The following is a 17,497-nucleotide window of genomic DNA, read 5'->3' on the forward strand; positions in this document are numbered from 1 at the left end:
TCTTTTAGATTCCACATGTAAGTGGTATCATATGATATTCGTCTTGTATGATTTACTTCACATAGTATGATAATTTCTAAGTTCATGCATGTTGCTGCAAATGGCATTATTTCATTCTTTTTATGACTGAGTAACATTCCTCTGTGTGTGTGTGTGTGTGTGTGTACGCATGCATGCATCTTCCATATAGTTAATTAGGGAGGTTTTTCAATATTTTCTAAGTTTAAAATAATAATACAGTTATTAATCGTATTTCAGCAATTCAAATAGTTGGTAAATTAAAGAAGGAGATTTGCAGACTGGCAGAAGAGTGGTGGTTGCTTTGACAACCACCCAGGATGAAGAAAAAAGAACAAGGTAGTAATGTTTGGTTGGACAGGGAATTATCAGTTGGCTTTTTGAGGGGCACCATGGTAAAGTAGTGTAAAGTTGTTCTGTTGTTTCAGAGTTATTGGGATCCCTGGGTGGATGTTAAATGGAGACAAATTATTACTCATCCTCAGAGTTGTTTTTATAATTAGATCTAATTAGTCTAATATTGGAAAGAATCAGCTCTTACTGTAGAAGAGGAAGTCTTTCTAATCTTAGAGGTTTCAGATAGAAACATATGGCCACCTGGCTAGTGAGTCAGAGATTTGTTTCTTCATTGGCTGAGAGGTAAGGGCAGAGAATCTCTGAAGTCCCCACCAACAGTAAGTTTCTATTATAGATGTTAAATGCTATATAGATGTTCAATGGGTACAATTTTTCTGTATTTTAAAAAAATATGGCATAAATATTGTGGAAGAAAAGCAAACAGGTTGACTACCTATATTCTTAAAGCAGATTGTAGATATTTGGCGTGTTTATGTCACAGTCTTTATTCTGGAATTTAATACATACCGTTTTCTACCTTCACTTTTCCTTCTTGCTTTTTCCTTTCCCTCCTTCCCTTTTGCATGTCCTTGCCGCCATCCCCTCCTTTGTCGTCTTCTTCCTCCCTCTCCGCCCCATACCTTCTGTCTCCTTCATTCATTCATTCCCCTTCCTCTCACCTTTTTTTTTTTATTCTTTTTTCTTTTTATTTAAAATTCCTGATCATTGGACATACTCCTGAGCTAAACTGAACAAAATGGAGACTATGATTTCTCTCCTCCCTTTTCAGGCTTATTTCCAGATTCACCAGCTTGAAATGGTCACTGGCCTGGACTTTATTGCATGGCCATAAACAAACTGGCTTAATGCCCCCTCTGCCCCCGAATGATATGTTGAGGTTGTAAAAGGCCAGCATTTGTCACCCTGGCAGAGCTGGTTTTTTTATGTGTAGACTTGTTCCTGGATTCGATGCCTAGGACTTTGTTTGAACTCTTGGTGTCACATGTGCAGACCTGGTTCCCTGTAGAAAGTGGAGGAATAATTACAAATCCAGTCCTGAATCTTTGTTCATTAGTCTGTTGAAAGACTTGAAAAGATATTGCTTCTATGAGAAAAGGCCTTCATCTTATTTTCCTAAATCCAAACATATACTTGCTACATAAGGTTATCTCAGCTACTCTGAGCACACTGAAACCGGCAATTATAGAAATGATTAGGATCCAAATAGCTGCAGATTTTAAATTAAGCTCAGAAACATGGAACTGTTGACTCTCATTTTGCAACAATTAAACTCATAGACCTAAGAAATATTATTACATTGTCACCACTTGAAATTATTACTTTTCCCATTATATTTGTTTCTATTCCCATTTTGTTTGTAGAACAAAAATTATAATTTTAGATGATATAGTTATTTGGAATTTTCTACCTATTATTTTAGTTTTGATGAAAGGAACTCATATATACATATACACAATAAATGACATGAATAACAAATTATTGTGTTACTTTTCTAGGTGAAGACCCTGAAACAAGAAGAATGAGAACAGTTAAAAACATAGCAGATTTGAGGCAGAATTTAGAAGAGACGATGTCTAGTCTTCGTGGGACCCAGATAAGCCACAGGTCTTCTTCAGTTCTGCCTGTTTGGGGGCCAATAAAGAAAAAATTACAGCAAGCGTTTAACTTCTTATAATGATAAAGAAGGGATTTAGTTTCCCTTTACTCTTTTCTCACTTAAATTTTATGTGACAATCAACTGGTGACTTCTCAGCACCTATCCAGTGATGTTTTTTGCTCCTAACCATCTCTTCATATAATTTCCCATTCAGACTGAATTAGCTACTGAACTACCACCATCACTGCTAAATGGATTTTCAGGCCTGCCTTAAATAACAATGGCAGATGTTGTAATTAAAATGCATCTGAGGAGGGATGTTAGAGAGTCTTTCAAACTAATTGTCGTTAACTTCCAGAAACGTTCCAGGAAGGCTACAGTGAGTTAAATTAAGGGTTAGTTGAGAATATGAAATATTGTTTTACCTAAAATGTAATGATGGCCTTTCTTGGAAAGCACAAAAGAAAAAGCTGTGGTGAATGTCCCTTCCTACATTTTGATACCTACAGAGGTGTTTAGAAATCTCAAAATGAATGTATAATTTGACTTCCATGAAAGTGGACATCGCTCCAAGAAATGACTCTCAACTATAAGCCTTCCCGTGCTCATGCGCTCTGGGTCCGTGGCCCCAGGTGAGGCAGTGTCTAGTGATTTCTCTATTTTATTTGACAGTACCCTGGAGACAACATTTGACAGCACTGTAACAACGGAAGTGAACGGCAGGACCATACCCAACTTGACAGGTCGACCCACCCCCATGACCTGGAGGTTGGGCCAGGCGTGCCCTCGACTTCAAGCTGGAGATGCTCCGTCCCTGGGTGCCGGCTACCCTCGCAGCGGTGCTGGGAGACTCATCCACACAGACCCCTCAAGGTTCATGTACACTACGCCTCTCCGTCGAGCTGCTGTCTCTCGACTGGGAAACATGTCACAGATTGACATGAGTGAGAAAGCAAGCAGTGACCTGGACATGTCTGCTGAAGTCGACGTTGGTGGATATATGAGCGATGGCGATATCCTCGGGAAAAGTCTCAGAACTGATGACATCAACAGTGGGTAAGTGGCCCTGGGCTCCAGCAGAATTGTGTAAAGAGGGTAGTCTGCCGAGATGCATTAGCTATGGGGAGGGAATTTGTTGTTGTATAGTCGCTAAGTCCTATCTGACTCTTGCGACTCCATGGACTGTAACTCACCAGGCTCCTCTGTCCATGAGATTTCCCAGGCAAGAATACTGGAGTGGGTTGACATTCCCTTCTCCAGAGGATCTTTCTAACCCAGGGACTGAAACTGTGTCTCCTGCATTGGCAGGCAGATTCTCTACCACTGATCCACCCAGTAAGCCTTCAGGAAGGGAGTATATAAGGTTAGTTAATAAAGTTGTTAGAAAATGTGAGAAATCAAAGGTTATTTGGGGGTATTTCAGCCTTCTTTTCTGATCACTCATGAACAGTAAGATATCCAAATTGTCTCTAAAATCTTTTCATTATAATCCATTAACTTTACATGAGTTTGGGTGAACTCCGGGAGTTGGTGATGGACAGGGATGCCTGGTGTGCTGCAATTCATGGGGTCGTAAAGAGTAGAACACGACTGAGCAGCTGAACTGAACTGATTGTTAATTCAGAGAAACACATGTGCTGAATGTTTTTCAGAGTGATTTTCACATGCCTCTTAAATCACAGATTTTGTAGTGAAGGACATGGGAAGGAGACAGGAGGAGTTTTGCTGAACTACTTGATTTTTGGGGAGCTTGTCAAAGCTGCCTGTAACTGCTCTGAAGAACACATATTTTCTAGCATTCTTAATTATGCACCTCTGATCTAACTTTTACATTTGAAAGTTTCCATCTGTTTATTCTCTTTTTTGTTGGCATCTTAGCCCGTTTTCCTTCTGTTTCCTATTACATTCTGAAAAAAAAATATTGTGGTATAAAACTCTCAAAAAGTATTTTGGCAATTTGGAATATTTGGTTTAATCTTAGGGTGATCCCCAGTGGCAGAAATATAATAGTCTATTAAAACTATTTATATTAATGACTGTAGTTGCCACTTGGAAAACTTATTACCTACTTTACTCTTGTTAAGTTCTTTAAGGACGTTGTCATTTAACCAACCCTCCACTAACAACCCTTATGAGGTGTGTATTTTTAAACCTGTTTTACAGGTAAGGAAACTGATCACAGTTGGCCCCAACTGTATTAAAGCTAAGGAGAGACTAAAATGGCATTGGAACTCAGATACATCTGACTTCAAAACCCAGGCTATGAAATACAGGGAAAAACTTTCCAATTAACTTTATCTATATTTTTCATGTGAGTCTGGGTTTTGACCTATTCTTTGTCCTTTTGCTTCAGAGAGGACTAGTCTCAGAAGACATTCTTTATACAAGTAACCTTTCCTGACTTCATTCATGAAAAACTTGTTTGAATGGGGACAAGACCTTAAAAAGTACAAAAGAGCTTTTGATCAGACTCATAGCTCTGCTTTGATATCCTGATACCCACCAGTGCACTCCTGGTGGCCACCTTCTTTGAGCTTCTAAGGAGCTAGAATTAGGGAGACAGGTTATTGTTAATTAGGGTGGGAGGTAGTTGAGTTGCCACTCGAGTCATAGTGTCTAAATTAAATCTCCTTCTAACATGTGCTGTCTGTGATCTCCTTGAGAGCTTAATTTATCCAAATTCCTCTCTGTAAGAAAGACAAAATTTCAGAATCTTCATTAAACTGTTAGGAATGAAGAAAAACCCACAAATTGTCCTTAACACAAAGTCTTTCACAATGTAAGTGTTCAGTAAATTATCATTGTCATCACAATTAGATTTTTATCAGTAAAATTATTAACCTGATGATTAATAACCTAATAATCATAGGGCATGATCTCATATAGGAGATAGTTGAAATTGTAAGAGGTATGAAGAAAGCATCCTGGGAAAATAATAGAGAAGAGAGATCATGAGATGAATTATGTATGTACCTATTAGAAAAATTTGTTGAGTTCTTCCTATATGTAAAGCAACATTCTCAGTGCTGTGTGTTCAGTGTTGAACATACAGACACAGTACCAGCCCATGTGTTATTCACATGTTAGTTTTTTTATATTTTTATGTGTTCATTTATTCAGTAAATGAATAGTAATATATGTACATGTATATGTAAGTGTGTGTATATACATTCTTTTTTTTAACTTTTTTATTTTTCTTTAATTTTTTTATTTTTTTTAGTTTTTTATTTTTAAAATTTTAAAATCTTTAATTCTTACATGCGTTCCCAAACATGAACCCCCCTCCCACCACCCTCCCCATAACATCTCTCTGGGTCATCCCCATGCACCAGCCCCAAGCATGCTGTATCCTGCGTCAGACATAGACTGGTGATTTAATTCTTACATGATAGTATACATGTTAGAATGCCATTCTCCGAAATCATCCCACCCTCTCCCTCTCCCTCTGAGTCCAAAAGTCCATTATACACATCTGTGTCTCTTTCCCTGTCTTGCATACAGGGTCGTCATTGCCATCTTCCTAAATTCCATATATATGTGTTAGTATACTGTATTGGTGTTTTTCTTTCTGGCTTACTTCACTCCATATAATCGGCTCCAGTTTCATCCATCTCATCAGAACTGATTCAAATGAATTCTTTTTGACGGCTGAGTAATACTCCATTGTGTATATGTACCACAGCTTTCTTATCCATTCATCTGCTGATGGACATCTAGGTTGTTTCCATGTCCTGGCTATTATAAACAGTGCTGCGATGAACATTGGGGTACATGTGTCTCTTTCCATTCTGGTTTCCTCGGTGTGTATGCCCAGCAGTGGGATTGTTGGGTCATAAGGTAGTTCTATTTGCAATTTTTAAAGGAATCTCCACACTGTTCTCCATAGTGGCTGTACTAGTTTGCATTCCCACCAACAGTGTAGGAGGGTTCCCTTTCTCCACACCCTCTCCAGCATTTATTGCTTGCAGATTTTTGGATCGCAGCCATTCTGACTGGTGTGAAGTGGTACCTCATTGTGGTTTTGATTTGCATTTCTCTAATAATGAGTGATGTTGAGCATCTTTTCATGTGTTTGTTAGCCATCCGTATGTCTTCTTTGGAGAAATGTCTATTTAGTTCTTTGGCCCATTTTTATACATTCTTAAATAAGTGGGTTTTGAAGGCATATTTTTTAAAAAACTGAGTTCTGCTTCTAGTAATATATTTTACCAGCATACCCATACTCAGGAGCTATATTAGGTAACTAACTTCTGTAGCAGAGAAATTTCAACATCTCAGCAACTTAACACAAAGAAGTTAATTTCTCCTTCACATGTCTAGTGTGCATGTCTAGTCAACAGTCAGGAAATGTGTATATAAGACACAGTCTTTCAGAGACTAGGATGATAGATAACATGGCTATTACCCAGGCAGACAGCCAGAGTCACCCTGGGGGTTGATTTCATTAAGCAGATGACAGATAGAGAACCGAGGTGTAAGAATATTTCGGATGCACGAGGCCTGGAAGTGGGGGTATGACTTCTGTGCACATTCCCTCATGCAGAACTGAGGTGGCTGCATCTAATAGTCAGTGCAGCCAGGGACCATTGTTCAGCTGTGTGCCCAGAAGGAAGAGGAAGCTGGTTGGATAAGAGCTGACTAGTCTCTGCACAACTCTCTAATGAGAAATTTTAAAAATACCGTTATATCCCTTTTCCTTCTTGCTTGTTTCCTGACTCACTGGAAACCTGTTTCTCATTTCTGTTCTCCGGTTTTGTTCGCTATTGGTCTTTCAAAGGAGGTCTTGAACAGTCCCACAGTGAGTCTGTATAAGTACGTATTCGTGGTCTGCGTGTGTTGTGTTGACCACCCAAGTCACCCATATTCAGTGACTAAAGTAAAAGATGAAGGAAAAAAAACAAAACTAAGTAAAAACACCCCAAAGCTTGTTTGAAAGCTCCCTCTGATGATGTTGATGTGCTTGGCCTCTTTCCCGTGGTGGGGTGCAGACATGGGAAAGTGGCGCGTGGCTCAGAGTCCTGACCTCAAGTGGAGGGTGGCGAGTGTGGCAGAGACAGGGCCGAAGGCTCCGGTTCAGCACTGGCTGGGAGTGTGGGGACGCCCAGGATGTGCTGTGTGCCCTCACCGCTCAGCTCTGAATGTGCTGTGCCCATCGACATCGGAAGCATGTGGTCCAGTGTGTCAGCCTGAAACTAAGAGATAGGAAGACAAGCTCAGGGGAATATTAATCTGATATTTTCCTTAAGATAAAGGGCATAGAGATGTCTGTGCTACAGTTCATGAAAAAACACTGAATCACAAAGTTAACAGTCTGTTCCCAATTTTTAGAAGTATGCTTTAGTGATTAAATGGACAAAAAAAGGCTCAAAAGGCATAGCAGTGAATGAAGATGTTTAACTTAGGATTTTTTCTTCATGTAACTGCAAGGTATGTCATGAAGTTAATGGAAATGGACTTTCCTTTTTTTTTATGTACTTCAGGTAAAACTGAGAAAATTAGGTAATCGGCATTCTGAGAATTCAAAATTCTTGAAGCATGCAAAGGCTTATCTCTTTTTTCTCTTCTCAAAATTACTTTAAACACTTGGGGATGTGAATCTTCCAGTAATTAGGAATTAGTCAGAGGAAGGCCTCTTACTTATAATGAATATCTTTGAAAAAGTCTCCATGTAGGAAAAAAAAAAAAGGAATACTCTAGAAAATTGGAGGGGAAATTGCATATTTTAACTGGGTGGAAACTGGAGTTATCTCTAGGTGTCACAGTGATAAATAGTTGGGCCAAGAATATAACCTAAAATTCTACTTTAAATGGCCCAAACACAAAGTAATTTAATTCTGGAGAATGACATTTTTAAAAGAGAGGTGTATACTCTAATCCTGCTTTTCCCCTGCGTGCAGGCCTGAGTTCTCAGTCATGTCCGACTCTTCGTGACCCCACGGGCTGTAGCCCACCAGGCTCCTCTCTCCACGGGATTTCTCAGGCAAGAACACTGGAGGGGTTGCCATTTCCTCCTTTGACCCTCCCTCATTCCTCCTGTAGTAAACTTTGTGAGTGACTGGAGCCTGCATCGGAGAAGGCAATGGTACCCCACTCCAGTCCTCTTGCCCGGAAAGTCCCATGGATGGAGGAGCCTGGTAGGCTGCAGTCCATGGGGTCGCTAAGAGTTGGCATGACTGAGCGACTTCATTTTCGCTTTTCACTTTCATGCATTGGAGAAGGCAATGGCACCCCACTCCAGTATTCTTGCCTGGAGAATCCCAGAGGAGCCTAGTGGGCTGCCGTTTATGGGGTCACACAGAGTCGGACATGACTGAAGCGACTTAGCAGCAGCAGTAGCAGAAGCCTGCATAACATTGGAAAAGATAGGGTTACCTGAGTTGGGTTAAAAGGATGTACATGGTAAACTACTTATTCCTAATCATAACACTTCACTTCATATTCAAGATATGAGAATTATTACTTTTTAGTGAATGTAGAAAGTCTAATGGACAAATAGTGGTAATGCTGGTCAGCATATACATAGCATTTATATTGTGCTAGGTAATGCTCTATGCATTTTACATATATTAACTCATTTTGATGTTGTTCAGTCACCCGATCATGTCCAACTCTGTGATCCCATGGACTGCAGCATGTCAGGCCTATCTGTCCCTCACCATCTCCCAAAGTTTGCCCAAGTTCATGTGCATCGCATCGGTGATGCCATCAGCCATCTCATCCTCTGAGGCCCTCTTCTCCTTCTGCCCTCAGTCTTTCCCAGCGTCAGGGACTTTTCCAGTGTGTCAGCTGTTCCCATCAGATGACCAAAATACTGGAGTTTCAGCTTCAGCATCAGTCCTTCCAGTGAATTTTAAGGGTTGATCTCCCTTAACATTGACTGGTTTGATCTCCTTGCTGTTGAAGGGACTTTCAGGAGTCTTCGCCAGCACCACAGTTCGAAGGCATCAATTCTTTGGTGTTCTGCCAGTTCTGCTGCACTCAGCCTTCTTTACAGTCCAGCTCTCACAACCATTCGTGACCACTGGGAAGACTAGCGTTGACTATATAGACCTTTGTCAGCAGAGGAATCTGCTTTTCAAGACACTGTCTAGGTTTGTCGTAGCTTTCCTTCCTAGAAGCAATTGTATTCTGATTTCATGGCTGCAGCCACCCTCCGCAGTGATTTTAGAGCGCAAGAGGAAATCTGTCACTACTTCCACCTTTTCCCCTTCTATTTGCCATGAAGTAATGGGACCCTTGCACTGCAAGGAGATCCAACCCGTCCATCCTAAAGGAGATCAGTCCTGGGTGTTCATTGGAAGGACTGATGTTGAACTTGAGACTCCAATACTTTGGCCACCTGATGCAAAGAGCTGACTCATTTGAAAAGACCCTGATGCTGGGAAAGATTGAAGGCAGGAGGAGAAAGGGATGACAGAGGATGAGATGGCTAGATGGCATCACCAACTCAATGGACATGGGTTTGAGTGAACTCCGGGTGTTGGTGATGGACAGGGAGGCCTGGCATGCTGTGGTTCAGGGGTCACAAAGAGTTGGATACAACTGAATGACTGAAGTGAACTGAATGGGGCTCAATGCCATGAGCTCAGTTTATTTAATATTTAGTTTTAAGCCTGATCTTTTACTCTGCTCGTTCACCCTCAAGAGACTCTTTAAATCCTCTTAAGTTTCTTCCATTAGAGTGGTATTACCCGCATATCTGAGGTTGTTGATGTTTCTCCCACCTTTCTTGATTCCAACTTGTAACTTATCCAGCCCGGCATTTCTCATGATGTGCTCAGCATATAGGCTAAATAAACAGGGTGACTGCAGACAGCCCTGTCATACTCCTTTCTCAAGCTTGAACCAGTCAGTTGTTCCATACAGGGTTCTAACTGCTGCTTCTTGACCCACATACACATTTCTTATCAGACAGGTAAGATGATTCAATATGTCCATCTCTTTAAGAGCTTTTTCACAGTTTATTACGGTCCACACAGTCAATGGCTTTGACATAGTCTGTGAAACAGAGGTTGATGTTTTTCTGGAATTCCCTACCTTTCTCTATGATCCAGCAGATGTTGGCAATTTGATCTCTGTTTCCTCTTCCTTTATTAAACCCAGCTTGGACATCTGGAAGTTCTTGGTTCACATAATGCTGAGGCCTAGCATGCAAGATTTTAAACATGACCTTGCTAGCATGGGAGATGAGTGCACTTGTCTGATGGTTAGCACATTCTTTAGCACTACCCTGCTTGGGAATTGGGATGAGGTTTCACCTTTTCCAGTCTTGTGGCCAATGCTGGATCTTCCAGATTTGCTGACGTATTGAGTGTAGCATCTTGATGGCATCATCCGTAAGGGTTTTGAATAGTTCTACTGGAATTCCATCAGATCCACTAGCTTTATTAACAGCAGTGCTTCCTAACTCATTAACTAATTTATATCTCACCATAACGGTAAGAGGTACGCACATTATTACTGTCTCCCTTTTACAGATGAAACCTCTTAGGCATGGATAGATTAAGTAGCTTTAGGTAGAACTCAGAAAGTTAACTCATTGACATTCCAAAATAATACAAACTTACTTGATGCATGCATTGCTGAATTTGAACTTGAAAACCATTTGCCTCCAGTCTGCACTCTTAATCATCTTGACATACTGACCCTGTTGTCTACATGTCTCCTTGCCCACATTTCTGTCATAGAAGTTTATTCTTTTACAAACAAACATAAAAGAGCTTCACAGCAACCATTCATTGTTACTATAGTTTTCCTTAGCTAGCACCTTTGATCAAGGAGACGATCCTTAAAATTGTCTGTGCTCACAATCTCTGTTCTAGATGCTAAACTAGAGTTCCTTGGAAGTTAGACATGAACACAAATTTTAGATGCCTTGTGTTTTCATGTCATAAAAAATGTCTAATTGTTATGTTAAGTTTCTGATATGAAATATTGAGTGTAAAAACAGTTCTAGGAAGACTGGTTTTGAATGGGTTTTGAATCTTTCCAAATCTCCACAAAAAAAAAAAAAAACAGACAAAACAAGTAGATAGCTAAGCCATAAAAAAATGATCATTGTTTACTTAAAAAAGCTGATACAAGGTATCATTTCAAACCCCAGGTATAATTAATGAGGGACAGTTAGTCAAGAGCCAAAGAATCAGAATGGTACTATCTTCCAAGAGTGCTCAGTTGAGTCCAACTTTTTGCTGCCCTGAGGACTGTAGCCCACCAGGCTTCTCTGTCCATGGAATCTTCCAGGGAAGAACACTGGAGCAGGTAGTCATTTCTTACTCTAGGGGATCTTACCGACTCAGGGATTGAACCCACATCTCCTGTGTCTCCTGCACTGGCAGGCAAGATTCTTTACCACTGATACCATCATCCATGTACAAAGAAACAGAGGGTAGTAGTGGGACATCTGATCACACTGAGAACAGAAGAACCCCATAAGAGCCAAGAGACGCCGACAAGAATACACACAGGCCCTGTCTATAGGCATCAACTGGAGCTGGGAGGGTTATGACCAGGCAGGGAGAGTCAGGGAAAGGGCATATCTGGAGGGAAGGGAGCTTTCTTGTTCCCATGAGTTCATTAAACTCTCCAGCCACAGCTTCCTTCCCAGACAGAGCCCCACTCTGAGGGGAAACTTCCAGAAGGAGAAGCAAACTGAACGGGATGTGGCAATAAAGTGATGATGGAGAAGGTCCAGATCAAAATGAGGGGCGAGGACAGAGTCTAGAATTCTCAAAAAGCTAATTATCACATTTTAAAACACTTCACAAAAATAATAGGGGCAGTTACTGTGTGAAGTTAGAACGGTATCAGATCAAGTTTCTTTTTATTCCAAATAATTGATTTCACTTAAAAATAAGCAAGACAAAAATGTCAAAATAAAAACCCCACAAAAACCACAAACACATGCAGCACGTGCAGCTAATAAAGGATGAATATCGATGAGAAAAAAACCATAGACTCCAATAGAAAAATGAGCAAAAATCATGAACAGACATTTCACAGGCAAAACATAAATGGCCTTTAACAAAGCAAAAATATGATAAGCCTGCTTGATAATTTGGAATTTATAAATTAAAGCTAACATGCAAATTCTTATTCATAAGCAAGTTTACTTTGTAAGCAACTTCTTATTCATAAGAAGTTTATTCTGAAAATATTTTCAAAACTCTTGGGCACTGACTAGTAAGGTTTGAATATGTATATGGGTCTCTTATGACCCAATGATTTCCTTTCTAGATATAGACTTTAGACGAACACTTGCTTGTGAGCACAAGGAATTCTGTTTATATAAATGTTCACGGTAGAGTTTTTTGTACCATCAGAAACCCTAAAAACAGCTCGAAAGTCTGCAGTAGTCAAAACAATAAGTAAACCGAGTGTGTGTGCTCAGTTGTGTCTGGCTCTTTGTGACCCCATGGACTGCCACCTGCCGAGTTCCTTTGTCCATGGAATTTTTCAGGCAATAATACTGGAGTAAGCTGTGATTTCCTACCCTAGGGGATCTTCTCAACCCAGGGATTGAACCCATGTCTCCCGAGTCTCCTGCACTGCAGGTGGACTCCTTAATCACTGCGCTACCTGGGAAGCCCTATAGTGCTTATGTAAAGTGAAGCTACCCAGCTCTAACTCGCAAAACACAATGATATACATCAAGGTAGATGATTTGCAAAAATTTAATTTTGAATGAAGGAAATAAGTCACAGAAGAATATATATCATATGGTTCAATTTATATAAAGTCCAAATTCATGAGATGCTAAGCAATGTATTTCTAGGAATATATGTCCATGTGGTAAAATCATAAAGATAAGTAAAGGAATGCTTAATACAAAACAGGACAGTAGATATCCCTGGAAGCGAGGCTTGGAAATGTAAGGTTAGAAAAAGCCTGTATGGTCACTGAAGACTGGAAATATTCTCTTTCTGAATGTAGGTTATGGGTACATGAAAATTGATATTATTTTTTACTTATTATTTAATGTGTACTTTTATACTCTTGCAAAAATATGATATATTTAACTATGATGCTTAAAATTATGGATTTGCTGTGAAGATAAAGTTGTACATATTTACATTGACTGAGAAAATGAGATTGAATCACATACAAAAATAAGATTTGAATACTTCTTCCTATTTTAGTGATTTCTAGACATAATTAAAACATAGTGATGCTGATTCACAGGTCTGAGTAAACTATCCTATAATAGTTGAGGGTGCTGAGTGACAAGTAAAAATCATCTATCTAGATTGTTGGCTAGGTGAATGGAGTGTTTTTCCTGTAACTATATTAGCATACCCAGAAAGAGCTTAATCTTTGTGGTGCAGGTAATATATGGCCAGTTTATGCTAGATGTGAGGTGCTAATGAGAAATACAAGTTATCTGTGCACAGGGAGCAGTTTGATGTCTCATTCTAGTGCAGGGTGGAGCAGTATGGCCTGGAAATATTAATTAGGAAAACACACACCTAAGGAAAATATGCCAAAATAAGCAAAGTTTTTCTTCAACAGAAGGAAGAAAAGAGATAGCAGTGGGATGGAGGAAGACTTAGAAATGCTTTTGGAGACCATTGGGTTTTTATGTGAACCATCTTAGAGCTTACAGAATTTCAACATGGCTAAAGTTGTCTTAAGACTTTAATATTTTTAAAGATTTTTCTTTTTGTCAGTAACCTCCACAAATTTCCTTTGCTACTTCTTGTTTATACCAGTCTCCCTTATGACTATTACCTGTTAAACTCAGCTTATGGTTGAGAAGTTTACATATAACATTACAAAGAGATCTTTTTAAAAATTTTACATTTTCTTTCAAAATGATTTCCTAACATTTATGGTTCCCAGATTGTAGCAAATTTTTCTAGAGGAACTATGAAATTCATTAAAAAAATTTTTTTTAATCCTTTAGAAAGACTGAAAAAAAGGAAGAATTTTCAAGAAAAAAATTTTAATCAAAAATTTGCTTTACCTGTACCCTATATATAATTTCTCAAATAGCAGACTCATGGTTCATGGTTCAACTATGAAAATGCCCTGCTGGCATTCCAGTGTAACAGTGTCTGTAAACAGAGGAATTAGACATGAATGACTTTTTTGGTACAATTAATACCTGATGTAAACCTATTTAATATTACCTGGAAAATCCAAGGGTCGATGCAAAATGAGTATCCTTTGAAATGCTTCTTTAAAACAATGCTTTTTTTTTTTTCTTAATTCATTGAAATTTTCAAGCATTTTTTTCTTTTGAAATTGAATTTTCAAAGCATTTAACCTTTGTCTATAGAACTTACTCTTCTGTAAACATTGAATAATTGAAAGGTTATGTTTCTAATAGAAGTGATTATCCATCTCATTTCTGGTTTACATGCATTGTCATTGTGGATAAAGGGCTGAGATCTGCTGCCACGGTTTCTCCCTACAGTATGGAAGCCTTTCAAATTCAGCTGAACAAACAATATATATTTATTGACCCCAAACTATACACAAAACACTTGGCTGAACACTTTTAGATATTTACCAATGAATAAGAGAGACCAATGAGTTGTAAAACTTAAGACATAGACATTGTTATTTCTTCCTCTTGAAGTTAACTTTAGGATCAATGATGTTGATTTTTTTTTAATAAGTAACTCAGTTGTCCTTAGAGAAATTTTATACCATTCTCAAACATTTAAGACAATTTCAAAGGGAGAGTGAATGAGAAAGCTGTTTATTTCTAAACACTTTTACTTTATCCGAAATTCCATATATTTCACCTTTAAAAAAAAGCAATTAACAATATAATTGGTTGAGAATGATGTGGAAGTAAGAATAAACAATAAAACATCGACAGCCCCAATATGGCAACTGAAAAATTTAAAAGCACAAAGGACAAATATCCTGTACTCTTTGTCTCATTTAGTATCATTGTTATGATACAGGAAATTAATGCTCATAATCATGAATTAGTTGTCAAAATAAGTTGTCATGTCTGAAACATTCCCTGTTTAAAAGTGTCAGTTTTCAGCACATTTTGGAACCAGAATACTCTTTTTCATTGTTTTAACTTTGATGGGATTAAATTATTTGGTTATCAAGAAAATTAACCACGTAGAGTACCTTACAAGGATAATACACTATGACTTGTTTGTATATAAAATTTATATATTTCCTTTTTCACATGTGGGAGAAACTTTGTGAATAACAAGTTGCTATTATAGGATTCTCATTTTAAGAGCTTTACGTATTTTTCCTTCAATTATATAAAATCTATCTTCAGTAAATTTTATTCTTCCCATTTTCATAGGCAGAAATTGAGATATAATTTAAGAAATTTGTTTATGATCTTTGAACTAAAATGGACATATGAGCAATCATATGAGCAATTAGCAAATTTCATAATCCTAGTTTTAACTCTTTGAGCAATCTTTAATATGATCATGATTAATTTTTTGTTCTAACTAGTGGAATCAACTCAAATTTGTTTAAGCAAATTGAGGATCTGATTATGAGGAAGCAGGGATATCTCTTGGAACCCAAGAAGTTGTGAAGCTGAAGCCACATGACCAACATGTGCTTTTTGTGCCCCCGGGTCATTCTTTCCATTCTGCTGATCAGTTTTCTCTGTGCCTCTTTGCATTTGGTGAAGATAAATATCCACGTCTCCTGGGTTTTCATTATCGTAAACTTTTCACATAGAAAGACTGATCAGCTGTCTTAGTCCCATTTTTCAAGAAAGAAACATTTGATTAGCCCCACCTGGGGCAGGAGATTAATACCTGTTCTAACCCCAGTTGCCAAGGAAGCAACATGACTATGACGGTCTACCAGCCCTATTGATGACGGCGGTCCTGTGATGGCAAAGAAGCAGTTCTTATAGACCGGAAGTGGCAGTGTGGTCCTTCGGTTCAGACAGCTATGCATGGTGGTTACGATGATGGTTTTTGAAGCTGACTTTCCAGATTGATTCTCAACACTCCTGACATGGGGATAATAATGTTATTGCAAGTAAACCATTTAGAACAGTTCCTGGTGATGTCTTAAATGTTTAATACATCTTAGTTATTTTATAATAGTGGTGTACATTTTATTTATCAAATAAATTAATCAAATTTTAAAATGACTCCTGGGACCTTCAGTTCTTCCAAAATGGTATTTATAAGATGAAATGATCTTGGTTTTATTTTGTTAAGTCCGTTCAAAATATTGATAACAAGGAGAGAAAGAAGGAAAGTTTTATAATAGGCTAGTTGCTTGTTGCAGTAAGGAAGATTAATTTCCTAATAAACTTCAAGAGATTTTCTAATACTTCCTGGTGAGTAGGATATTTATATAGAAAAACTATAATAGAGCATATTTCATAATTACAATATTGAAATTTGTGAACAATATTAAGTTATACGGATACAGTCATTCAATTCTCTGTTGATTAATTAGGCTCTTACTTTCAGCTACATGACAGATGGAGGGCTCAACCTGTACACGAGGAGTCTGCACCGAGCCCCAGACACAGCAGCGTCCAGGGACGTCATTCAGAGAGGGCTTCACGACGTGGCCGTGGATGCAGACAGGTAATGCCATCAGCATGCTCGATGGTGAGGAGTGCATAAAGCTGTTTCGTCAGTGAGATCCTAGGACTTTTACAGTATAAACCAAATGAGTTTTTATTGTGCTATAATCATTATTTTGGAACATTTTGAAAACTAAGGTGGCTTTTGCTTATAAGAATTTTCGTTTTATATACTAAAAGGAATTGTGTTGCTAATGAGAATATTTAATAAATTTCAGGGTACATGGTGGCAAATTTTAATATCTACAAAAGCAAAATTATAAATGTAGACTTTTGCTCCTTCCCTGAAAAGAACCCTGGCTGATAAATTCCTTTCAATTCAGATGCTCTTAGTTCTACCTGGGGGCTAATGATATAAGGATTAAAACATAATTCTAATTATATTATAAGATGAGCTTGATGCTTTTCTTAAGGGGTTTCTTCAAAGCATACAACTAAATTTTGCTTTAGGCTAACCTCTTTCATATCTCAAATTGCTTAAAGGCTGGTGTGTTTTCATATACTAGTTATTATTTTGCTGGGAATTGTTTTGCCAATATTACAAGAATCACTGCTGTTTAAAAATATTGTCTTTTTGAAATGTTGTTGTAAGACATACTCAGACCTGATTTTACCCCCTCTTCACTCAGAATGTTTGATTTCTTAAGCAAGGAGAGATTGCCTATTTCTAGAACTACTGTAGGCACCCCACTCCAGCACTCTTGCCTGGAGAATCCCATGGATGGAGGAGCCTGGTAGGCTGCAGTCCATGGGGTCACTAAGAGTCGGACACGACTGAGCGACTTCACTTTCACTTTTCACTTTAATGCATTGGAGAAGGAGATGGCGACACACTCCAGTGTTCTTGCCTGGAGAATCCCGGGGACAGCGGAGCCTGGTGGGCTGCCGTCTATGGGGTCCCACAGAGTCGGACACGACTGAAGCAACTTAGCAGCAGCAGCAGCAGCAGAAGCAGAACTACTGTATATCAATCCCTGGAGTAG

At 38.6% G+C, this 17,497-nt stretch overlaps 1 protein-coding gene across 15 annotated transcripts in view; it reads left to right on the top strand.

Annotated features, from left to right (window-relative positions):
• The window catches only part of NAV3 (neuron navigator 3), an 892,975-nt gene that overhangs the window by 720,158 nt on the left and 155,320 nt on the right, over positions 1-17,497 (top strand). For all 15 annotated transcript variants that reach the window (XM_060412470.1, XM_060412471.1, XM_004006210.5 and 12 more), the window contains 3 exons: positions 1,872-1,980; positions 2,645-3,028; positions 16,396-16,515. In XM_060412470.1, the coding sequence (XP_060268453.1) occupies positions 1,872-1,980; positions 2,645-3,028; positions 16,396-16,515 (613 nt within the window). The remainder of the gene's footprint in view (positions 1-1,871; positions 1,981-2,644; positions 3,029-16,395; positions 16,516-17,497) is intronic.

The sequence above is a fragment of the Ovis aries genome, chromosome 3 (genome assembly GCF_016772045.2).
Source record: "Ovis aries strain OAR_USU_Benz2616 breed Rambouillet chromosome 3, ARS-UI_Ramb_v3.0, whole genome shotgun sequence".
In the NCBI taxonomy this organism is placed as follows: domain Eukaryota; kingdom Metazoa; phylum Chordata; class Mammalia; order Artiodactyla; family Bovidae; genus Ovis; species Ovis aries.